This window comes from Procambarus clarkii, chromosome 27 (assembly GCF_040958095.1).
Source record: "Procambarus clarkii isolate CNS0578487 chromosome 27, FALCON_Pclarkii_2.0, whole genome shotgun sequence".
NCBI classification, from domain to species: domain Eukaryota; kingdom Metazoa; phylum Arthropoda; class Malacostraca; order Decapoda; family Cambaridae; genus Procambarus; species Procambarus clarkii.
Genome location: NC_091176.1, coordinates 29167851 through 29194784, shown reverse-complemented (window position 1 = coordinate 29194784; position 26934 = coordinate 29167851). Strand labels below are relative to the sequence as shown.

Below are 26934 nucleotides of genomic sequence, written 5' to 3'. Positions count from 1 at the left end.
TCTACCCTGAGACCCTCACAACAACAACAAGGAGCACTCACCCAGCTGCACGTGTCGCGAAGAGACCTCTCACTCAAGCACTTATTATAAAGAAAAAAAAGAATCTGAGCGACCACATAACTCTTACAATCACCGAAAGAATTAATAACACTTAAACCGCACGTATAAAGAAGATATAGCACTGAAATCTGGAAGAGTTACGTCACGTGATATCGTTACCCATAGTGCAGGTTCGGAAGATGTAACTTTGCGTATAATGAAGAGGAAAGGACACCCAGGAATCTAAAAAGAAAAAAAAAGAAAGGCATATTTATACTTAGTTGCAACAACGTGCAAATTGGTCAATAACAATTACTGTATAGACAGCTTGGTGAGGTGAAATGCTCAGTACCTGAAATTGCACACTTATGGTTGTTTTGCCAATGCAAGACTCGCAGGTATCCTAAGTCAAGATGAAGGCCTTAGATGGACGCAACAATGTAAAAGTATACAACTTAAGTGCTGGCAAATCACTTCCTGATGTGAGTCTTGTGTTGGTGTTTTAATTTATATTTAATTATATTCAAAATAAAGTGGTTATCATGGTGTAAAATATTGTTTGCTGCTGCTTTGATTTTGTTATATTCTAAGGCTAACTTGCACAATTATATTAAGTGTATATAACTGCCAAAGTTGACATTAAAATGAATCTACTGCACTATAGTATATAATAATTAGTATGCATTATATATTATATTTTGTTTTGATGCATTGTGTTAAATAATGATAGGTTTTCATTAACATGTGACTGCAATTTTTTTGAGTTTTTTTTTTTTTTTTTACAGGGCTTTCATCAGAATTGGAGTTAGAGGCTATTTCATTTTTATTTACATATTAGTCAAAATTATTTACTGTACATCAAATTTGTTCTATAGTATACAGTATTTTATTTTAATACTATATCCGTTTGTAAATTTTTTTTTGTAAGATGTGATACATTGTTCTATGTTAAACAAACTGAGAGCTCAGTATTACATTTATCAGATATAGTATAAGCAATTTTAAAAATGAAGAATTATGTAAAAGATGAAACAAATTTAATAAATTACATGATCTGCCCTTTTTTTTTTTTTTTTTTTTTTACAACAGAAGTCATTGAATGTTTCCTCCATTTGTGTGTGATACTTTAAACTGGATAATTTTGGCTTCAGAGTAGTTTGGGAATTGGGTTGAAGACATTTACTTTTGTATCTAACTCCTGAAAGTGCCTAGTCTTTGAAATATCAGGTTACTTATAGTTATACAAGCCTTCAATGATCCTTGACTGCATATATATCTAATATTTCTTCAACGATGAGGATTTTTTTGTGCTCTAATAAGTAGCTTTCTTTTTGTTTTCTATTCAGTGGTTGACAGACAGGAAAAAAAGACAACTATCAAAGAGAGATGTTGGTAAGTACAAGGCATAGTATTTAAGTGATATTTGTTGCATGTGTATTGTTTGTTAGTATACTGTAGTACATTGGAAACTAGCTGGTGTAAATCATTGTTTAAATTTAACAAATTTTTGGCCAGTTGATACACTGCTTGAACCACACCCCAGTGTAGTTCTTTCATTGATGTATTTGAGCCAAGCATGGATGCTCTTAAGGCTTGACTGTGATGTTACATGTGTGCAGTATAGTTTCTTGCATTATTAAGCTTTGCATTTCCTTTATTTTTTACCGTATTTATGATGAAATAGCATGGATAGGGTTATTAAGTGGAAATGTTCTACAGAAATAATGTATGGCAAGATAACTGCCATGCAATTGAGACAGATGAGTATGCAACAAAAACATGGCACCCAATACAGCTCCATCCATTGTCATAACACCGCAGTCTCTCGAAACATTATTCAGCCCTTACATCATGTACACTCACTGCTAGCATGAAGGACTGCTAAGAAATACTTGATTTATGTTTACATGTATAAACTTGTCTACTGTAATGAAGTTAATGGTAGGTCCTACTTAAGATTTTATGCATCATTTTAGTTAAACATGATAATGACTAGTAGAGCTCTGAAATCATATCCATCAACAATGCTTTATAGATCATGTAACCTAGCGTAGCTACTGGAAGAAGACTTGTAGACATCACTCATCGGTGAGTTTGACGATGATTGGGCTGACTCGTGATGACTGGATTCCTTGATTCCAGCCAAAAACACCCCAGCCCGAGGGAAGACAAAAAACACCTCCCAACCCAAGGGAAGACCAAAAAAAACATCCCTAACTTGAGGGAAAACAGTCACAGACCACCGGCTTACCTGAAGGGTATGAACCATTCTAAGCGAGGAGGCCCCCTAAAGGGAGTATGTGCCAAACACCCCAGGGAAGATAACCCTGACTGTACAAGGGTCAAAGAGTGCACAGGGAAGATAACCCTGAATATATGCAGCTCCAGGTACACTTAACTCCTGGCGCATGCTACACCAATGTATAAAAGAACAGCCTCAAAGGCAAAACACCACTCAAAACGGGAGATTGAAGCCAGAGTGACATGACAGCGACCATGCACCATCAGAATAGAACTGACAGTGCGGAGGGCTAGCTGACCGATCCAGTACCCCTCCTTCCTCTCCCCCAAACGAGAGGGGAGGTGGGGCAGAGCAGAGGATGCTCAAGATAGTTTCATGAATTTTGGTTGTTTATTTATATTGTTGGGGAGTTCTTTTGGCAAATTTTTTAGGATGTGGTGTCCTTTTAACTATGCAGTAGTCTGTTTTGTTTTACCTAATTTTCTGGGTGCTTTCCTGGTGGTGGCAATTATGATTAACTTTACAGTATATTTAAAGTGTTCATAGGCCATTGCTCCGTGTGAATCTCTGAGGGTGCCAGGTTCTGGCAAGTGGTCCCCGGTAGGCCAATAGAACTCTGTGACTGATGGTATGTAGAAGTATGGTACTGAATCAATAATAATAGCTTCAAGGAGCCTCTGAGGCTGTTACGGCCCTACTGGGACGCAACGGGTTCTTCTCTGATGGTAGTAGAGTTTTGGGTATCCGGGCCAGGAGGCCCGAGACTGTTCAACACGCTTCCACTACACATAAGGGGCATAACTGGCCGACCCCTCACAGTGTTCAAGAGAGAACTGGATAAGCACCTCCAAAGGATACCTGATCAACCAGGCTGTGACTCATACGTCAGGCTGCGAGCAGCCGCGTCCAACAGCCTGGTTGATCAGTCCGGCAACCAGGAGGCCTGGTCGACGACCGGGCCGCGGGGACACTAAGCCCCGGAAGCACCTCAAGGTAACCTCAAGGTAAGGTATCCGGCCCCATGTTAGTAGAGGCTTTCAAGGGGTGTGTTCTGTAATGCAAGTCAAAGCTAAAGGGGGAGGGATACAAATATTCCAATTTATATATATATTTCCACCACCATAATTTAAAGTCATAAAAGGGAATTATTACTACACAATGTACAATGAGGTCTCCCTCTCTGAAGACGCTCAACACGTGGCGATGCTTCTTCTAGGTAGCCCTGGTCTCGGCTTCCGTGGCTCACAATGAATCCGTGATAACTCTACGACGAATCTACCCTGGCCACAGGCCAGCCAAATCACAGTCCCACTGGGTGCTTCGTCGTGGAGGCCTTCAACAACAATCCAGCCTGTAGCTGGCAGGTACCGATCAGCTCCGCTGTGTAGGCCACTCCACGACCGATACTTAAGGTTGCGTGCCCTAGCCAGGAGCCCCGTGTGACTCGCTGGTCACTCTCCTCATACAGCACCCTAGTGGGTGGTCTCCTCCACCAGCCAACCCCGGATAAGGCGATTCCCAACACTGCCACTCCTCAGGCAGGCTATTACTCTCTCAACAGAGTTCGTCCGGGGGTGGCTCACAGCTTCTTCAAAGCAGACTCGTGAAGAGACCTTGGCTGCCTTGGGTAGACTGATCCATCGTCCAACACTGCAGTCCCAAGTCGACTCTGAAATCAGACACGTCATTAATACTGGGACACTTCACTCACAAGCTTAGAAAGAAACGTCCACCTCTTCACTCCATAGATGGCGTTGCTGTCTAAGCGCCACCTCACCAGAGGTCAGCAGCGGCTACGTCACGAGCTGACTAGGACAGGAATCCAACAGTTATTGCTGGCCTATCCTGTCACCACTAGATGGCGTCGTCCATTTGGAGTGGGTTTCGGGAGCGGACTCACAGATGGCGCTGTCGTCACTGCTCCATGCTCCGAAGCTGGACTCGGGTCTGTAACAGAGGCTCACACAGAAACTGGCATTTCATTACATTCAGGGCTGATTTTTTCAAAACATGCACAGAAATCTGATTATCTTGGTTAGTTTTCATTACTTCAAGTTCCTGAACCCTTAGACCGCGCATATTGGGGGATTGGTAGCGAAAAATAATTGAAGCATGTAAAAATAACTTAAAAATGTTAAACAAATCTCCAACGTATTGGCTTCAGTGTCATAAAACTTTCATCAAAATATTTTCAGAAATTGATTTTAGACAAATTTTTTAAAAATAAGAACATTTTGTTAATAAGGAAAACGGCTAATAACTGGAACTAAAGGATTATGCAGTAATAAAGAGATGCAATCACCTGTCTGACGATCAAAGAAGAAGAGTAGTAGTAAGAAGTGTCCACAAAGTGGATATGCAGTTGGTGCCTTTATATCAGTGTTGAGTAATACATAATAACACAAATAATAATGAATAACTATGTTAATATGCTCTATTTTGTTATATATCACATAAAGACATTGCCTAATGTTAACATATGTTACTTTCATCAATGCTCCAAAAAAAATTTTTAGGGGAAATTTTTTTAAGATTTTAGTTTTTTTTCTGCTTTGTTTATTATCTGATTTTGTTGTAACCTTTACATCCTAGAGAATGCATACGTTTCCCTAACTATGTGAAGATAGAATGAAATTGGTCAACAAATAAATCAGTCACAGCTCACAAAACTTGGGACTTTTAATTTTTTGGCCTGATTTTTTCTCTGATTTCAAACTTTATTTTCTTTGTCACTTAGGTTGTTTTGATGATTAGGGACCATATTAGGGCTTTTCACTTATATAAAGTATACCATAAATATATCCATAAATATATACTTATATACCATAAATATATACTTATATACCATAAATATAATTTATGGTATATAAGTATATACCATAAATTATAATCATTATAATTATTATAATTATCCCTATATTTTGTGTTTTTTGGGGTTATTTTTTCTTGACTTCATTTCAACACATAATGACCTACAACTTTTTTTTTTTTTTTTTGAGAGTTGTTATTTTTACAAGAGTTGTTACATTCTTGTACAGCCACTAGTACGCATAGCGTTTTGGGCAGGTCCCTGGAATACGATCCCCTGCCGCGAAGAATCGTTTTTTCATCCAAGTACTGTACACATTTTACTGTTGTGTTAAACAGAAGCTACAGTTAAGGAATTGTGCCCAGTAAATCCTCCCCGGCCAGGATACGAACCCATGACATAGCGCTCGCGGAACGCCAGGCGAGTGTCTTACCACTATACCACGGAGACTTTCACATATTCGACTATGAATGCCAAACATTGTTTATTAAAACATACAATTAAATTAACGAATTAAAACTACCTTTATTCATTGTTGATAACTTCAACTCTCTGAAACTAGAGTTTCAACTTTGAGTGGCTTCTAAAATACCAGTTTTTGACCAATTCTCAATAATTTGACATTGTGTGCTCAGCTGTCTGTTCTACAGTCTCATCAGAATGGATTTTTCATAAACTATACATTTGGAGTTATAATTTTTTTTGGTCTAAATTTGCTGCATATTTCAAATGCCCTATTGACGATTTTCATTACAGTAAACTGTATTGAAAACCTATATTCTAATTTGATGAAAATGAAGATCATATGCTATTCTGAGAGAATAATAACATTAAATGAACAATTGGTGATAGTTCATATTTTTATTTTGAATTGAAAATCTGAAGTTTTCAGTATTCAATTTTAAAATGTATTTTAATTCTCTTGTTTCTCAAGTTATGCTGTGATCATCTACCTCATCCCTTTGTGTGTATTTTACCTCAATAAACTTATTTCAATTTCAATTTCAATTTAGACAAAGTTGGAGCATTTGCCTAATTGATTATGCAAAAAAAAATTAGAAGGTGTTTGTGCAAGTTTTAAAAACTTGTTAAATTATTTTGTCAAATCATATATGTATTGTGCGGTCTAAGTGTTAAGGACAACTTCAGCATACAATGACTCCTTTTGTCATTGTATGCTGAATGAAAGCGTACCAGTGGATGTCCAACATATTTTGCAAACACATTTACAAAGCCTGCTTCTTTACCAATCATGCACAGTGCACCATCAGTTACCACAGCAACTAGTTTTGAAAGGTCAGCCTGTTGGTTAGACAGTGATATATTTATTATTTTATTATGGGTGCAGTTTAAAAAATCATGGGGTGGTACTGAATGCAGCATGCTAGCAAAATTTGCTCATGTGCCACTCTGTGCATGCATACAATTGGTTTGCCACCCTTGCTCTAAGTCATTGCTCCTGTATTCTAAGGTTTTCATTTCCTAGCTGTTGTGCATATTGGTTAGGTTGTGCAGTCACACTTGTATGCTCAGGTGCATGACTTGTGAAAGTTTATCACCTGTAAGATGTTCTACTCTAATATGTCCTCTTCAGAGTTCAGAGCTTGGGACTTCTGATGAATTAATTACACTTTTTCTGAACTGTACCTGCTAAGATCCTCTGCCTCTGTAGCCATTGTGTGGCATTAGGTAGATTATTATGCTGAGAAGCTATCTACAGTACATTATATAAATGAACCTCATTTGATCATTCTGAGTTGGATGAAATTTTTCTCCAGTGATTTTTGTTATACTGTACCTTTAATAACCCTGCAAGACTATCTGAAAAGTTTCCTGTGGCATTGGTTATCCTGGTCGTATGGTAGTCAATTTCATTTTAGCATTTGGAATGTGCAAGAGTTACATTAGGTGTGTACACATTAGGTATGTTACATTAGGTGTGCACATACATCTGTATGTGCACACAAAAAATAAAATCCATTAAAACAATTTTTTTGTCTTGCTATATTATTAAAAACCACCATAGCCATACGAGAAATGTTCAAAAACTCGTCACTTTTTAAGTTGGTGGATGTTTGCTGGAAGCCTCCAATACCAATTGGGAACACCATGTGCCCCTTGGGGTGATCAACCATGGGTTGAACAAAGCCTTTAAAGCCTTATTTGCAGAAAATGATGTTGGAACATTGTGTTAGTACTGTAGGTATATAAAGTAATATTTTTGTAATAAAGCATTGTTAGTACTGTAGGCATATAAAGTAATATTTGTGTAATAAACCATTATTACAATTTTCAGAATTTCGCCGCAGGATAGAACTAATTCAGGATTTTACTATGCCTGATGTTAGTGGCTGTGTGCGTGTATCTCCGGATGGTCGCTATATTTTAGCCACTGGAACGTATAAGCCAAGAGTAAAATGTTATGAAGTAGCTGCCCTTTCTCTTAAGTTTGAAAGATGCTTTGATGCTGAAGTCATTCGGTTTGAAATTTTGTCAGATGATTATAGCAAGGTTAGTTTAGTGCTATATTTGCTGTATACTGTACACTATGCATTTCTTATCTCATATTTCAGTACAATAAGTATATGTAGTATTTACTCTTAAAATTGTTATATAAGTGTTGAATTTGATCACTGGCTACTTTGAGTCTATTTTCTTATAACAATTTTTTTGAAGAAGCTGGTACAGCATTTATATTAATTAATACTATGTATTAAATATCTTGTTTCAGCTGGTTTTCTTGCAAGAAGAAAGATATGTAGAGTTTCATAGTCAAGCAGGTCGATGGTTTCGAACCCGAATCCCAAGATTTGGACGTGACTTGGCCTATCATTATCCCTCCTGTGATCTTTATATTGCTGCATCAGGGTGAGTAATGTTTGACCAAAGTGCTGAACTGTAAATCAAATACAGGAAAATCTTTCTGAATGTTTGTATGGATTATAGTTAGTTTTAATTTTGGTTGTTATTGATGCCCATGCTGAGAGCAGCTGCATGAAACAGCCTGATTGTCCAGACCATCAAATCAGGAGGTTTGGTCAGAGACCAGACTGCGGGGACTTTGATCACTGAAATCAACGCAAGGAATAGATAAGATAAGGTATGCCCAAAGACAACCAGCAAGCATACAGCTCTTTAAGAAAAAACAGTAGAGTGTGCTGAATTAAAATTTTGATATAATGCTCTTCAAAATAGTTTGTGACCACCCTTAACTTCCTCCTAGGATAAGCCTGTTATTCAGTTAGTCTGTGTATATGATTTCCTCCAATGTAAGGGGTGCATCATTTGGCTTGGACATTAATACTGTACCTAAAGCATCATTTACTTTATTATTTTCATTATGCAAAATACATATTATAACATGTGTAATTTGTGTTGTATATAATTAGAAAATCATATAAAATTATATTTGTATTAATATATTACATTATAGATTACTGTATTAACTGTATACTGTATTAACAAATTGTCATCTGCTGTTATCTGGGTAACCCCCCCTTGATGACTTCCCTTACTTAGATCACTGGTGTGGCCAGAACATAGTGTATACTCCAGGCTCCTGGGTGACTTCTTTGTTTTATCTCCCTCATTCAGGGTGGGAAGCATCTGAGGATCAGAGATCAATCCTCAACCCAGAGAAACCTTCTGCTATGGCACACACAAACCCTTTAAACACTCCTCTTTCCTCCAATAAACTTACTACCCAGACTCCACCAGGTGGCAGCTGCCCTGGTTGATACCTGGTTGATGGGGTTCTGGGAGTTCTTCTACTCCCCAAGCCCGGCCCGAGGCCAGACTTGACTAGTGAAAGTTTGGTCCACCAGGCTGTTGCTTGGAGCAGCCCGCAGGCCCACATACCCACCACAGCCCGGTTGGTCCGGCACTCCTTGAAGGAAACAATCTAGTTTCCTCTTGTAGATGTCCACAGTTGTTCCTGCAATATTTCTGATGCTCGCTGGTAGGACGTTGAACAACCGTGGACCTCTGATGTTCATACAGTGTTCTCTGATTGTGCCTATGGCACCCCTGCTCTTCACTGGTTCTGTTCTGCATTTTCTTCCATGTCGTTCACTTACGCCCATGCGTAAGTTTGAAACCCTCCTGAACGTAGACTGCACTGGGGTTGAAACCTAAAAAAAACAGAAGTGAGACAATTCCTAGAGTTCACTCCCATGGGGTTGAACCTAATTCCAAAATGATTGCCTTCCTTATGGTTCTTGTGCCTTATTGCACGGTATGCCCTATATGGCATAAGTAGATACTGATTCATATACTGTTCTGTTTTCACCACATTTCTTAAATAGTGGGGGAGGTTGTTCTGCAGACATTATTTTTGTTATGACAAGTGCTGTCACCTGATGGCAGTCATGGTAACAGTTACATACTAATTTGTAGTTAACAGAGTGATAATTAGTGTTCCTCATGTTTCTGTTTATTGCTTACAGGGGATATCAATCGTATTGCTCTGTAATTTCTCATAGTGAACTAGTCTTTTGGTGATGGCTTAAACTAGATTTGGCACTGTCTTCCTTCTCTCTCATTCCTTGTCAAGATCAATTGTAAAGATTGACCATATGAGCTCTGGCTCAGGAAGCATCTGAGGGACTGGCTCAAAGGCATGATTCATTTCACTTGACATATATAGCTTTTTCTTTTCAGGAGTGAAATATATCGATTAAATTTGAACCAGGGTCGGTTCCTGAACTCGCTGCAAACAGATGCTCCAGGTGTAAATAAATGTGCTTTCAACAATGTTCACTACCTTTTTACCTGTGGAACTGAAGATGGCAGAGTTGAAGCTTGGGATCCAAGATCAAGGCATAGAGTTGGAGTGTTAGACTGTGCAGTACATATGGCTACAGAAAATATGCAGTAAGTTGCCCTGTTGAGGTAGTGCTTGAATAAAAGTAAATACTGTTCAGTATGAGAATCTCAATGAAATCACAATGGTGTGATATATCAATGAGAATCATTTTGAGAAAATGGAGTGGCTTGAACTCTTGTTCTGGTGATTCCCAGCCACTACAGTATATTTTACAAATATAATAAAAATAATATAGTATTGTTTAATAGAAATAGCAAATAAATTGCCATCCACACTTCCGTGGAAATAAACAATACATTCTGGACTATGGGTCTTGTATCGTGGACCCCACGCGTGTGAGGCCCCACATATTGATAGAGCTACGGCCTCACACGCGTGGGGTCCTCGGTTCAAGACCCATACAGTCCAGGTGAATGGAATAGTAATAGCAGTTTCGATTAATGTATCATATTCTGTAGTTAGCATATAAAAGAATATATATATACAGTATTTATATTTATGTGTAATTAGGACAAATTTTACTGTTTTACATTTCAGGCTAAGCAGCTACAAATCGGTGAAACAATTGGGCATTTCTGCTTTAGCCTACAATGACACACTCACACTGGGTGTCGGCACACAAACTGGCCAGGTAAATTCTTTGTTTTGTTGAATGATAGGTAATATAATAGCAGCCCGTCCTCCAAAAATGGGGAGATAAATGTTACAGCACAGATAAGTGCAATTATGTACTATTCATATCAGTCAGGAATTGTACTTATATTCACTTAGTATTAAATTGTACTGTCAAATATATTGTGAATGTTTGAGTTTACCTGAAAAGTTGAATAGAAAACCATGACCTCACCTAACTGTCTTAGTGTTTGAAGATAATCATTTTATTGCTTCTTGGTTACAATTAGTACTTAACCTATAGCTATACTGATATTACAGTTTTATAAAACTAATAAAGCAATACACTTTATTGATATATTTTAGTTAAGTAACTCAGGATATTTTCCAATTTTGTATAAAATCTCTATTGTTTGTTAAAACTGAAAAAGAAATTCCTGATATTTAAAACTTGTGTATAGCAAACTGAACTTGAAAACTTCATCCTAAAATTCTGAGTGTATTAACAGAAAACGAGGAGAATAAATGGGGAGGTAAATGTAACAGCCCCATAAGTGCAATTATGTTCTATGTATGACAGTCAGGAAATTAAACCGTACTGTCAGTACTGTCAATTCGGAGGATGGGTTGTGTAATAGAAACAAACATTGAAGTAAACATCATGTAGTTTTTGACAATATGTTGAAGAAAGAGTAGGATATAGAAAAAATCAAGAAATTATGAGATTACAGGTAAATATGAGACAAAAAGGGGAATAACTCAATTCTTCATTCTCTATCATGTACACCTTTTATAGCATTGGGAATAGAATGATGCATTCAGAATTTAGCCATTTCTACATCTTCAAATGTAAAATTCTCAACATACTCATACTGATGATTTCTGTATTTTATTATGGCTATCACAAAAACATAGGTTGTACTCACTTTGTTATAGGAATAAGAATTAAATTTAAGAGAAAAGGACAGAATAACTCAGAATATATCATAAGAGGAAAATAGAGTTGAAGAAATTTAATTAAAGGTAGAAAACATTGAAAGTATTATAAAGTAAAAACAAAAAGAGAGGGTAAAATCTATGGATCTATGGTAAAATCTATGGATTTTACTCACAGATTTTAAAATCTGTGAGGATTGTGCCAATCTGGGTTCGTTGGGCTTGATTTAATTACAGAATTTCTGTAGACTCCCTTCTAGACTATCGCTTGCCTCTTGATACATTACAAATGCTACATCCCATTAAGGCCTAACTTGTACAAGTCTGCACTCCCAGAGCAAGGTATATGAGAGTATGTGGCAGTCATTGTGTGGTTTAGTTTGAAAATGGCTGAAGCAAAGAATTATTAGTGAGTGAATAAAGGGCTATTGTTATGACCTTTCTATTTTTGTTTCCATTAGAGACTAAAGTCTTTTGATTTTCTTTTTGTGTTTAATTATCATATACTAGCAGGTGTCTTGTCTATTTGTTTTATCATAGGTCTTTTCCTTTTTTCTCCATCCTCTCATGGAAATAGAATCAAGTTATTTGTCTTATATTCATTCCTGCCTCTATAGTCTTGTTTCCATGTAATATAAATGTGTAAAGCATTTTCTTTTTTGTATTTCTTTTTCAGGTGCTTCTTTATGATATCCGATCAGACAAACCGTTGTTGATAAAAGATCACAATGATGGATATCCTATAAAGGAGCTGGAATTTCATAATTCAGCAGGCGTGGTTCTATCCATGTCTTCAAAAATGGTTAAAATATGGAATAAAGACACAGTAAGTAAAGTGTGACATCACCTTCATAATTACAAGTTGGATTAATTTGTTTACACTACGTTTATTCCAGCCTCTTAGTCGAGTCCACCGTGTTTGAAAAGGTGCCTATTGTGTGGTGGTGTGTACACGCCTAGTTATGCTTGCAGGGGTTGAGCTTCAGCTCTTTGGTCTTGCCTCTCGACTGTCAATCAACTGGTGTACAGATTCCTGAGCTTATTGGACTCTATCATATCTACATTTGAAACTGTATGGAGTTTGCCTCCACCACATCACTGCCTAATGCATTCCATTTGTTAACTACCCTGGCACTGACAAATATTATTTCTAATGTCTCTGTGGCTCATTTGGGTTCTCAATTTTCACCTGTTTCCCTTTGTTCATGTTCCACCTATGCTAAATAGTATGTCTTTGTCTACCTTGTCAATTCCTCTGAGAATTTTGTAGGTGGTGATCATGTCTCCCCTAACTCTTCTGTCTTTCAGGGATGAGAGGTTTAGTTCCTACAGCCTTTCTTCGTAACTCACACCTCTCAGTTCTGGGACTAGCCTGGTGGCATACCTCTGAATCTTCTCTTACATTATCTTGTGTTTAACTAGGTATGAACTTCAGGCTGGAGCTGCATACTCCAGAATTGGTCTAACATAAGTGGTATACAAGGTTCTGAATGATTCAGTGTGTCACTGCCCTAACTCATTATCCTATCCAATGGCACTCTTGCCTTGCATCTGAGTGTCTTGCTTAGAAAAGAACTTTTTATATTATACAGAATCAGATTTTTGCTAATTACATTCAAATAAACTAGCTAATTACTATCTCTAACCTCAAATGTATAGTAATATTATGTGCATCACAATTGCATCCAGTGTGCCATTGAATCCCAAATCACAGCGATTGCTAAGAATGCTTCCAAAATGTTGATCATTCTCTTCAAGTACGGAAGGTATTTTGCTTCATAGTTGCTTCACGTCTATAAAAAATATAATTCACTCATATGTAGTATAATGTTCTTATATTTGAAATAGACTCCTGTGAATGTGTTCATTTGTTCATGCGAAAGCCATTGACCCGATCAGTTCCACTGATGTATCCTCTCTCTTCCATCACTACTTCCATGGCTCTGCTTTTCTGGAAAATACTAGTTGTTTAACTCCTTTCTCAAGTATAGTTACACAATACAGTACTTGCATCAGTGCAGTCTTAGTTATTGTGTGTGTTTTGATAATCCAAAAATAGAATACCGTGCCATATAATATTTGGTATACCACAGCCATATTGTGGAATGAACATGCACCTTCCATTTACCATTCACCTTTGATATCCAGTCATTTCTAAACCATCTGCAAAGCTATATTTTGAACACTGATATTTTTCCTTGTCTAATGTTAACTCTTAGCAATTTAAAGGAATTTGATGGACAAAATTTTAAACTTAGTGGTCTTAAAATACTATTGTGTTCAAAACTTTTAAATTTGATAAGACACCTTGCCATTTTTAAAGTAATTTTTAAGAAAGCTTGTTATGGTATGACTGGGGCATGATTATACATTATTTATTTTGCATGTAAATATTTGTCTTGTTTTGAATTATGCTTATTTTCTGAGTAAATACAATCAACATCATCTAGTAAATTTTTGTATAATATATAAAACAGTCGCAGATTTGTTATTGTAACTAGCATTTATATTTCAGGGGGCCCCACACACTAGCATTGAGTCTGGAGTGGATTACAATGACATGTGTGTAGTACCTAACTCTGGGATGTTGTTCTTGGCTTCTGAGGACACAAAAATGCAAACTTATTTTTTGCCGGTAAGTTCGTTAGTTTTTAAAATTTATGATTGAACGTCTGTCTATAATAAATTTAAGGTAATAATAGAGATATAAGTTGTTGAGAGAAAGAATAAATTTTTGTAGATTGATTGAAGTATTGTATATAATTTCTCTTGTTACCATAATGGCAAGGCCATTGTATTAGGATTTTTTAACAGCTGAATTGTATTGGAGGCCACAAATAATTTTCATACCATGAGTGTGTTAACTACCAAAACTAGAATCTGTATATGGTAATATACTTTGCTCGCTTGAAACCAGATAAGGCCTTTAAATTACAGTACCTAATTTGTCTTAATTTGTATTACATAGTAAATTCTAATGAAATAACTACCATTCTACTCAGCACTTTTTTGTTGTGGAGCTTCAGTTGTAAATGACCAACTTGTGTTGCTGACCATCTGTTAATTATTTGCAATACATATGCAAACACTATAATCCATTTTATTTTTAAAGGTGGTTAAATACTGGGTGGTGTTTTTGTTGGCTCCCACCACCTCTGGCTCCGGTCCCAGGTAGGCCAAACAAGAACTCTTGCGACTGTGATGACCAATTAGTATGGAGCAATCTCAACGAGATAGCTTCAGGGAGCCACCGGGGGTTTCACTAGAAAGCAATGTTGCATTACATTAAAGGCTGGTTTTTAGTTGCTATCATGGTCTGCACACCTCTCTTTGCAGATCTTCTGTGATTTTTGGGTGTTGTTATCCAGTATAAAGAAAACACAATAATATAGTTCACATTGAAGCATAATATTCTACATGGTAGGCAAATAGGCAGACATTACAAGATGATAAAACACATGCTTATGTGAAATAAATGCCAGAAATATGGGACTTCATGGATGAAATTTGGGCTTGCTGAATCTGTAATGGTCATTTATAACCAAAGCTGTTCCTGTTCTATCTTCTGCCATACCCCAAAAAAGTTGTGCATATGTACACCTTGTCAAGAGCATCAGGTTTTTAAAGGGGTATATATCCACATGGTTACCTAACCAGTAACTACTAGTACCTAGACCCAGTTTTAAATGACTATTTCTTATTTTGAAGTTTAGTAACATTATTGTGCCTTTAAGCTAAATTGTTTATAATATTAAATTATAGAGAAATATTTTTTGTTTGTAACTGAACTATTTTATGAACACATTTAAAGTAACAATATTAATTTTAGAGTCTTGGTGCTGCACCAAAATGGTGTTCCCATCTCGATGCACTGATTGAAGAGTTGGAGGAAGAGGATGCTCCAATTCAGTATGATGACTATAAGTTTGTCACAGAAGATGAGCTAAAGCAGCTTGGCCTCCATGATCTCATTGGTGAGTTATCATATTGTCGTGCTTTCAGATTGCATTACGTAACAACATACTATATATAGTTAGACAATATTGCAATACATTTTCTGTGGAGAGACCCTTTGGCTCCCTGGAGCTATACTGGGCTGATGTGTATATATTAGACAGTAGCAACAGTCAATTGGTGGAGTTCTATGCCTATCAGGGACCACGAGCCAGAACCTGTCCCCCTCAGAGAGGCACGAGGAGCAATGGCCTATAGACACCCCCCATTTAGTTGGAAGCAGTCGATATCTGCCATCTACCAGGTCAGGCACTCAAAAAGGTAGAAGTCCCAAAACAAACTACAGCTGGTTAAAAATTGCAAATCGAAAGCCAAACGAACAAACAGAACTCCGCAGTCAGAAAACAAGCAAACAATCATGACGTCTCCAGAGCCACCGAAGTTGTGCTGTCTGCACAACTCGCCCCTCCCTGGGAGGGGGAGGGGGGGTTTGCTCCCCCAGCCTAACCTCCGCCATGTTGCTTGTTGGGTCGATGACACCTTCGACCCAGAGTCTTGCGAGTGGTGTTCCTTGCATGTACTCCAGTTCACACAGTCTACTGTTACTGATATTCACTCTCAGCTTCTAGGGCAAGCAAGACAAAGTACTGGAACACTCAGAGGTATAAATAACCAAGTATAGTCACTTTGAGGTACGACACTCGAGCCAAATTTCAGTCACCTTAGGCACAGGTAAGTATGTATTCAACAAGGCTAGATTTCTGCTCAACTGGGTTATATTTCTACTTGTCCAGGCTAGGTTTCTAAACGGGTTGAACTTCAGCTTTGGCAGTTGGGTTTTTTTATTCAATTAAAAAAATTTCTTTCCAGGCAGTAACATGCTGCGTGCTGTAATGCATGGATACTACATTGATATTCGACTATACAACAAGGCTAAGCTAATTGCTAATCCATTTGATTATAATGACTTCATGAAGCGTAAAGTGAGGCAGAAGATCACTGAAGAGAATCAACGAGGAATTCAAACTAAGGTAAATAGCATAACACTGCATCACTAGCACTTGGCTATCTTACATTAGTGTTATAATTTTTCCAATTTATGTTTTATATTCAATTTATATCTTTCATTTCAACCAGTAATTAAACATTGAGCAGAAAAGCAAATTAAAAAAATAGGGACTTTGGTTGCCTTCATAAGCATAATCCAGGGGGCTCACTACTTTCCTCTCTAACATTGGATATGGACAGCAGATAATTGTTTCTATATTTAGGGGTTCTCGTAGCCTTTTAAATTTTTGTGACATTTGGCCGTCTACAAATGTTACTGTCAGTCACTAAACATTGCTAACCTGTAAGGCAAGGTTTCTGTGGTTAGAAAAATCTTTATAAAACATTAATCTTGTTAAAATGAACATAGTATACGACTTCTGGTTTAAACTGTACTTGTGGAGCCTCTCCTTAGTTTTAGTTTTATTTTATTTAATGTTGAAAAATTATGTGAATGTAGGTATAATGTAAATATTTTATTAATTTCAGAAACTTCCAAATGTTAACCGTGATTTGTTTGAACGGTTAATAGAGGAAGAAGTTGAAAACAAGAATAAGAAGAAACAGCAGGCGGCTGCAGCAGAAGCATTGTTGAAAGATGACAGATTTGGGGAACTGTTTTCAAGTTCTGATTTCCAAATAGATAAGGATTCAGTCGAGTTTAAGTACGTATTTTATATTTTAGCTTTTGACTGCACTATATATATATTGATATGACTATTTGTAGATACTCAAACCGCACGCACGCACGCGCACACACACAGCACTTCTGTCGCTGGAAGACAGAAGAGTTAGGGGGGACATGATCACCACATTCAAGATTCTGAAGGGGATTGATAGGGTAGATAAAGACAGTCTATTTAACACAAGGGGAACACGCACAAGGGGACACAGGTGGAAACTGAGTGCCCAAATGAGCCACAGAGATATTAGAAAGAACTTTTTTAGTGTCAGAGTGGTTGACAAATGGAATGCATTAGGGGGTGATGTGGTGGAGGCTGACTCCATACACAGTTTCAAGTGTAGATATGACAGAGCCCGATAGGCTCAGGAATCTGTACACCTGTTGATTGACGGTTGAGAGGCGGGACCAAAGAGCCAGAGCTCAACCCCCGCAAACACAACTAGGTGAGTACAACTAGGTGAGTACACACACACACACACACACACACACACACACACACACACACACACACACACACACACACACACACACACACACAGACACGGACACACGCAAGGAAGACGGGACACCACGAGCGTAGCTCTCATCCTGTAACTACACTTAGGTAATTACTTAGGTAATTACACACACACACACACCTCAAGAACAAGTCATAGATTCAAGCTAAGGAAACAAAGGTGCTGAAAATATATTGGCAAGTTTTCTTTTGCATACAAAGTGGTAGACGGTTGGAACAAGTTAAGTGAGGAAGTGGTGGAGGCCAAAACTCTCAGTAGTTTCAAAGCATTATATGACAGAGTGCTGGGAAGATGGGACACCACAAGTGTAGCTCTCATCTTGTACCTACACTGAGGTAGTTACACAAATTCCTTAGGCTTAAGCTTACATGAAAGTTCCCCCAAGGTCGAACTACTGGTCCTCCACAAGATGCAACCCCACAACACGCTAACTTGCGGGTACTATTCACTGCTAGGTAAACATAGGCATTAGGTGATATGAAATATGCCCATCCATTTCTGTCCCACCTGGGATTTGAACCCAGGCTTCCCGATTGTGAGTCGGTAACGAACCCAATTGTAAAGTCTTGAGACAAAAATAACAGTAAATAGATACTGCCTTAAACAAATTCTCTGTGTTGAAGAAAGCATTACACAGTTCATTAATTTGTTTTTTAATGCTGTATTTCAAAAAGAAGTGTCATTGTATGTATATTATATAATCTTTCTAAAAGAAGGTATTCTTCTTGAGGTTATCTTGAGATGATTTTGGGGCTTAGCTTCCCTGCGGCCCGGTCCTCGACCAGGCCTCCTTTTTGTTACACACCCCAAGGAAGCAGCCCATAGCAGCTATCTAACTCCCAGGTACCTATTTACTGCTAGATGAACAGGTGCATCTGGGTGAAAGAAACTGGCCATTTGTTTCCGCCTTCACCGGGGATCGAACCCGGGACCTCAGGACTACGAATCCAAAGCACTGTCTACTCAGCTGTCAGGCCCCCGAGTCTGCAGGGTCTACATCCTTAATGTAGAATCTTCCTGAGTAGTCATCCTTATGTAGAATCTTCACAAAGCACTGGCATTATGTAAAATCTTGAAATACTAACTGCTTTCAAATCTCGAAGGCATTTGAAAGAGCACGAATCTTTTGATCAAGGTTTTCACTTGTAGATTTGACTTTTACTTAGTGAAAGTCAACTTTATTCACGGAGAAACAATAATAGAGAGAACAGTATGAAAAAATGAACCTAATGTGACCAGAAGAAATACAGTATATCGTATAGCAAAAGGGAAAACAGAATTTTATACATTTACAGGGCAATGTGGAGGTGGAGTAAATATAGCAAACCACTGAGTGGTCAACAACATGTCAAAAGGAAAGAGAAATGATTTGTAATTACATTAACATCAGACAGGATGAATAATTTACTATTTGAAATCCTGTATATTGTTATGGGTGTTGAAGTGAATGTTGGTAGTTGCCTTGCTCATTTAAGCAAATTATTTTGCATTATTAATTATCCTTATTTTCTCAGATTATTAAACCCTGTGCTTAGTAGAATGGACAAGAGGAAAAAGAAGCAGAAAATGCAAGAGGAGGAAGAGGAAAGAGAATTCTTAAAGGCCCGGGTAATGTATATTCATATTCTGTGCTGACTGGCTGATACTGTATTGGTTCATTTTTGTAACCTGTAAGAGTTTATATATTATTAGAATGTTGGATATGTTGTCTCGTTTTGCCTAAATTCATTTGAATTTTTAGCCTTCCGAAAGAGTAAGCATTTTAATTGACATTTCTTACATTAACATGCCTGCAATTAAGGGAAGAGAGAGTATGGTATGAGAATGTCAGTAATATAGTACAGTATGTCAGTGCCAGAGGACATTGTCAATGGCTATGTTAGGGATATTATAGTATGGAAGTGCCACAGTAAAGTAGCGTGACAATGTTGGGTGGTATTATAATTCAATATAGCAATTTAGGGATATTGTAGTATGGCATTGCCAGGGATATTATAGTACATCAATGCTTTTTGATGGTAATGACTTATTATTGTAAATTTTGTCTCTGCTGGAACTTTTGACTAATTCTTTCCAGAGTTTGTTGCTCACTAACAGAATGCTATAAATTGTCATCCACAATTCCATGGAAAGAAACATTCCATTCACCTGGGCTATAGGAATTTTGAACCATGGACCACATGCGCGTGAGGCCGAAGCTCTATGACTGGGCTATCATAGCCCAGTCATAGAGACATTTAAATTACTAGTATTTTATAATACAGGATTGTAAAATAATCATCAGGTTTCAGTGCCTGGCTTAGAAGCCCATCATCTTAAGCATTCATAATGTCACTTAATTGACCAAACCTAACCTAACTGAAGACTCATGAATAGAAAAATAGGACACCACATCAATTTTGTGAGCCACTATGATTTTTAGCACATCAGGTTTTGGACTTAGAATTTTGATATATGAATCCCATATGTACTATTAGAGAGGATGGGTTGGGCCTAGAACCAAATCTGATGATCATAATATAATAATATTATTATTATTATATATTATTATTATTATATTATTATTATATTATTATTATTAACACATAAATCACACTAACATGGTATATATCAATGAGAAAATCCATCAGGGCTGTGAGGTGGCGTGAACCTATGACCACAGCTTTGCCAGTCGCGTACTCTACCACTGGACTACTACTGACTTGTAAAAGTCATACAACTGCATTTCTATTGAAATCCCAAGAAGTCTGGAGGTCCCTACTGAAGCCAGTCCAAGTTTTTACGCATGACCCACAAGAACTTGGGTTGAAGGGCAAAATGGTCCCACACCTTATGCCACAACTTCATGAATGCACAGAAATCACACTAAGCTTGAAAACTGTGGCCCCATTTTTGTATCATCGGCATACCTGTTAATGTTGCTCTTCCTTGAGTATTCACTTCCACTTAAACTGTATCTAGCTTTGATTCTATACTGATTACTATTTCTAACTAATTAAATTATTTTTTCAGGGTGACTTGGACCAAGATGATAGTTCAGATTCAGATTCAATCATGTCAGACATGGGAGATGAGGAGCCAGAGGTAAGTGGTGCTTTTTTTTCAGTTTCAGACTTAGAAATGTTCCACAGTTATTGAAAGTTTTGAGAAATGTCATGCAGTTCAAACATTTTTTATAGGTAAGAACACAATAATAAAGGAAACTGCAGAAGGCCTAGATTGGCCTATGTGAGGCAGCTCCGATTTATACCCAGCCATACCTATTAATATTTACAGTACTGTCTCCACTCGATCATCCAGACTATATGGGAAGGACCCCCAGCCGGATTATCACATTTTTCGGATAATGGTACCTTTTCACCTACGAGTCCAAAAGTGACAATTTCCAACTACTTTTATACTACAAACAACATAATTTGAATTGCCTTGCCACATATAATTATTAAACATTCAACTAGAAACCTCAACTTACCTTGTTGGTGTTCGTCTTCTTGATTGATGCCACACATCTTGAAGTTAAGAATTTTTAACAATTTACGTAACCTATACTAACACAACACTAAAATTAACACTTAAAATTACTGTACAGTTCATTAAGCAAAGTTAGTTTTGACTGCCAGCTGCTGAAGCCTCACGGGTTGCCTGTGAGGCCTCGCTTGTTGAAGGCGCTTGCATGCGCCTCACTTGTTGAAGGCGCTTGCATGCGTCTCACTTGTTGAAGTGCTTGCATGCCCTCACTTGTTGAAGGCGCTTGGCTTGCCTGTGACTCACTTGTTAAAGGCGCCTGCTTGCGCCTCACTTGTTAAAGGCGCCTGCTTGCGCCTCACTTGTTAAAGGCGCCTGCTTGCGCCTCACTTGTTAAAGGCGCCTGCTTGCGCCTCACTTGTTAAAGGCGCCTGCTTGCGCCTCACTTGTTAAAGGCGCCTGCTTGCGCCTCACTTGTTAAAGGCGCCTGCTTGCGCCTCACTTGTTGAAGGCGCTTGGCTTTGCCTGTGAAGCCTCACTTGTTGCAGGCATTTGGCTTGCTTGTGACGCCTCGCTTGTTGAAGGCGCTTGCTTGCTTGCGCCTCACTTGTTGAAGGCGCTTGGCTTGCCTGTGGCGCCTCACTTGTTGAAGGCATTTGGCTGCCTGTGACGCCTCACTGGTTGAACAACACATAACTTGTCTTTAATTGCTAGGACAACCTTCTTCCTCTTAACACCTCCAGAACGATTGATGGTGCTACCAGACATAGTCTTGGCCAAAAATGTTCAAAATTACTATGAAAATAAAAAATTTATTTAAAAAATATTTCACTAATGGAGCAGCACTGTGTATAACACGAGGGACGGACGGACATGGGTTGACCAGTGTTGGACGGGTCCACTTGGGGTGGGGCAGCTATAGCACGATACATAGGCCGCCAGGAGGAAAAAACTCACAATATTTTTGAAGGAAACTTCAGCCTGTGCACATTACTTTTAGGAAACTTATTTATTTGTTATTACATAATTACTAGTATTTCATTTGTTTTTGGCTATGATTAAGTGTTCTAAAATTAATGGTAATTCCTGTACCCAGGTGGTCCCTTCCGACGCACCCCTCCCAACACCACCCCACCCCCTCCTCCACCATGCGTCTAGAGCCACAGACGGGATTAATATGGTATGGCCGAATATTCATCCGGCCAAACCAGCTTTTATCCGGTTCCTGTGGCCATTTTGGCCGGATATTGTGATAACTTTATCCGATCACGATTTTGGCCGTATAAGGGCGTTTTCCGGATGTTTGAATCCCGGATAATCACAGGGTTACAGTACTGTATGTGTAACCTTGGATTGAAACAATCCAGCGATCCCACAACTATTTTGTTACTCGGTAATTTGCTCCATAAATCAATGACAATTTCCAAACCAATATTTACCTAGGTGTTTTCTGAATCTAATCTTATCCAATCTGTGTTCATTGTTTTTGTTAATATTCCTTTTATTATACTTCTCATCCACTTGTATACCCACGTCATATCACTTTACTCTGCCTTTCTCTAGTGTTTATTTTCTTTCATTCAGATTTGACAATTTCAATGTTGATAAACTAATACAGTATCTGGTTACTGTACTTAAAAATAACAATAGATGGTACAATTCTTAATTTATCAGTAGTGATTCGTTATCATCTGAGTATTATCCTTAGCCCTCAGATAGTATTTTTATAGGATAATGTATTTTACTGAAAGAAAGTATTTAATTCATAATGAAAATGTTTAATCATAAATGTTTGTACACTATTTTTTGTCATATTGCAATTTCAGATGCAGTATTTTTCTTAGAATCTAACTATATTTTCAAATTTGTCTACAGTATTGATGACTTGACATAGCATGCTCCATTCGGGGTAATTTAGTTTATCAGTATTGAAGATGTTTAATGTACCAAATTAATTATAAAGACCATCATCATTGCCTGACTTCCCACTTTCATGAGATGGGGGCAACATCAACAAAAAAGATTAGAAAAAAAAGGATACTTTAAAAGTAACTTTAAACAAATTATTATTCAATAACCTTAAATTATAACTTTGATAGGTAAAGGTCAAGAGAGACATCAAAGCTAAGCAAGATTCAAAAGAAAATAGAGACACATGGAAGCAAAACAAATTAAAAGAGAGTGAAGAAAAACTTCCAGCAGCTGGAAGTTCTTTAGAGAAGAAACCAGGCGAAAGCAAGAATTTAAACTTTACTGCTGCTGACTCCATTGCTGAATTGAAATCCAACAGGAAAAAACTAAGCAAGTAAGTATCGTTTCAATTAACGTGTTTTAATTGATAGTAAAATAACTTTGACAAAAGTGTTCTATAGCAAAAATGAAGTGAAGTACGTCTTGTGGTCTAGTTTGAGGCTTACTACATTAGTTTTTTACCCAAGATGGTTTTATTTATGCATGATAAAACGTGTAGGTTTATATATTGTGTGTAACACTTAGTGTTTGAGGAAGAAATTAAACTAATTAACAAATGATGATAAAACTTTTAAATAGTAAAATTCCAAATAAACGTTTACTGTAATGTACGTTGCTGAAAGTCAAGTGAACACTTGAAAGCAAATAAAACTTCAAAGTTAAGAAGCTGGCACAGGTGATTTTTTTTTTTAAAGTACATTATTTGTTATGAAATATTTTAATGTTTCAATAATTTAATTCAGAATGACATTGGCTGATCGCCTTGATATGGAAGTTGACACCGAGAGCATCAAGCAACACACTTTTGGTAGCCGTGAGATGAATTATGTTATCAAGAAGGCACCCAAGTTTGAGCGTATAAAACAGCAGCAAAAGGAGCACCAAGAAGAGAGGAGAAAAATTCGTAGATCAACAACCAAGCTTAAAGGAAAATTTAATGCCAAGGAACCATTACTTTGATTGTGGTACATGTAATTGCTGTTAGTCACTTTGTTTAACATTAGTGAAACGGTACACTAGCCAGGTGATTGGGAAAAAAAAAACACAGTTTGTAGGTGTATGTACAGTTAATTGTGTAAATGTATTTAAATTTTATATTACAGTAATCGGAAAAAGTTTGATTGGAAATTTACTCTGCTTCATTTTATGCAAATTTTGCAGTCATTTGTATTTCTTCAATGACTTTGCGAGGGAGTTGTACCAATCCCCAGCTCCTTGTTCCTCTATGACAAGAGGGGTTGGGCATCAGGTTCTGGCACAAACCTTTGCTAAAAGTGTTTTCAGAGATCCAAATTAAGACCATCATCAACATTAAGAAAAGTAATTGTTTAGTGCAATTTAAACAAATCTGGACTTCTATACAGCATTATTCTGGACCTCTTCAGAATTTTTCTTGTCTAAGAGTGTTGATACACAATTCATATTTCTATCATCATTATATATGTAAAAATATTAATTCCCAATAAATTTTACTAATTTTTCTTTGTTACCAGAACTTTAACCCTTAAACTGTGCAAATCATATATATATGATTTCAGTGACAAAACCGAAACCGCGCACATCATATATATATGTGATTTCGTGTTTAGCGCTATAATTTAAACACCCCGCCTGAGATAGGGGCAGCTATAGTGCAGCCACGGCCGATAGTTGCCAGATGCCACCTAGAAAAAAATCCAGGCCAACATTCTTGGGTGTAAGAGCTTCAGTATTGAGCAAGCCACCAAGGCTGGCGCATGCAGCACGAGCTCACAGCACCGCTGTTCAGCTTGTGACCACAGCATCGATTACAAATGCCATAATATATATATATATATATATGAATGAAAACTCACACCCCAGAAGTGACTCGAACCCATACTCCCAGAAGCAACGCAACTGGTAACTACAGGGCGCCTTAATCCGCTTGACCATCACGGCCGTCAAAAGGAAGTGATAGCCGAGGCTATTTGAGCCACTTCCCCGACGGCAACTCGGATGGTAATCTTGGGCATAGCATTTCACCAAATCACCTCATTCTTTGGGGCACACGTGAGGAACACAAATGCGAACAAGCCTGAATGGTCCCCAGGACTATATGCGAATGAAAACTCACACCCCAGAAGTGACTCGAACCCATACTCCCAGAAGCAACGCAACTGGTAACTACAGGGCGCCTTAATCCGCTTGACCATCACGGCCGTCAAAAGGAAGTGATAGCCGAGGCTATTTGAGCCACTTCCCCGACGGCAACTTGGATGGTAATCTTGGGCATAGCATTTCACCAAATCACCTCATTCTTTGGGGCACACGTGAGGAACACAAATGCGAACAAGCCTGAATGGTCCCCAGGACCATTCAGGTCCTGGGGACCATTCCATCACGGCCTTTTGACGGCCGTGATGGTCAAGCGGATTAAGGCGCCCTGTAGTTACCAGTTGCGTTGCTTCTGGGAGTATGGGTTCGAGTCACTTCTGGGGTGTGAGTTTTCATTCGCATATAGTCCTGGGGACCATTCAGGCTTGTTCGCATTTGTGTTCCTCACGTGTGCCCCAAAGAATGAGGTGATTTGGTGAAATGCTATGCCCAAGATTACCATCCGAGTTGCCGTCGGGGAAGTGGCTCAAATAGCAACCCGTTCTCGCAAATTTAATAAGTCAATATTGACTTATTAAATATGTGCATAGGTGACATACTTAACATAATAGTTTCCCTTGAAAAGCTTCATAGAAAACACCGACCTTACCTAACCTACTTAGTATGTTAAAATAAGCATCTTATAGCTTCGTAATTACAATTGTTACTTAACCTATTATAGGTATAGGTTAGGTAATAATTGTAATTACGAAGCAATAAGATGCTTATCTTAACATACTAAGTAGGTTAGGTAAGGTCGGTGTTTTCTATGAAGCTTTTCAAGGGAAACTATTATGTTAAGTATGTCACCTATGCACATATTTAATAAGTCAATATTGACTTATTAAATTTGCGAGAACGGGTTGCAAATAGCCTCGGCTATCACTTCCTTTTGACGGCCGTGATGGTCAAGCGGATTAAGGCGCCCTGTAGTTACCAGTTGCGTTGCTTCTGGGAGTATGGGTTCGAGTCACTTCTGGGGTGTGAGTTTTCATTCGCATATAGTCCTGGGGACCATTCAGGCTTGTTCGCATTTGTGTTCCTCACGTGTGCCCCAAAGAATGAGGTGATTTGGTGAAATGCTATGCCCAAGATTACCATCCGAGTTGCCGTCGGGGAAGTGGCTCAAATAGCCTCGGCTATCACTTCCTTTTGACGGCCGTGATGGTCAAGCGGATTAAGGCGCCCTGTAGTTACCAGTTGCGTTGCTTCTGGGAGTATGGGTTCGAGTCACTTCTGGGGTGTGAGTTTTCATTCGCATATAGTCCTGGGGACCATTCAGGCTTGTTCGCATATATATATATATATATATATATATATATATATATATATATATATATATATATGATACTGCTATTATTTAGCAATGATAGTATTACAGAAGACCCCTGACTGATAAAACTGACCAGGATTCTGACAGCAGGATTGTGGTGATATTTAGCACTGTTCTCCATGGAGGGAGGAGTAATGCTGAGGGTGGGAGGGAGGTGGCGTTGTCTTCTGACTGTATGTGGGCCACCTTTTTTTGACTGCACTCACCATACCAGCTTAGTGGTTCGCAATGGTGAACACAAATGTAGATACTTATATATAACGTGTGTATAGAGTGTAATAACAGCAAGAGGAGTAGGTTGGGAGCCGCCATTTTGGTGAGGGAGGTGCATCGTCAGCACGACTTGTCATGTTGTTTATTGGTGGCCACTATTGTCTTTGGGC

At 38.1% G+C, this 26934-nt stretch overlaps 1 protein-coding gene across 2 annotated transcripts; it reads left to right on the top strand.

Moving 5' to 3' along the window:
* l(2)34Fd (lethal (2) 34Fd) lies at positions 1-24584 on the top strand. Of its 2 annotated transcripts, XM_045749053.2 has the most exons (15): positions 1-521; positions 1386-1431; positions 7387-7601; positions 7822-7958; positions 9750-9962; positions 10453-10546; positions 12140-12289; positions 13979-14098; positions 15293-15437; positions 16288-16448; positions 16954-17129; positions 19182-19275; positions 20680-20751; positions 23232-23437; positions 23847-24584. In XM_045749053.2, the coding sequence occupies exons 1-15, from the start codon at positions 453-455 to the stop codon at positions 24061-24063; spliced, it is 2115 nt and encodes a 704-aa protein (XP_045605009.2). In that variant the 5' UTR covers positions 1-452; the 3' UTR covers positions 24064-24584. The 2 variants fall into 2 exon arrangements, with proteins under 2 accessions (XP_045605009.2, XP_045605010.2); XM_045749054.2 differs by lacking the exon at positions 1386-1431.
* Positions 24585-26934: the final 2350 nt, after the last annotated feature.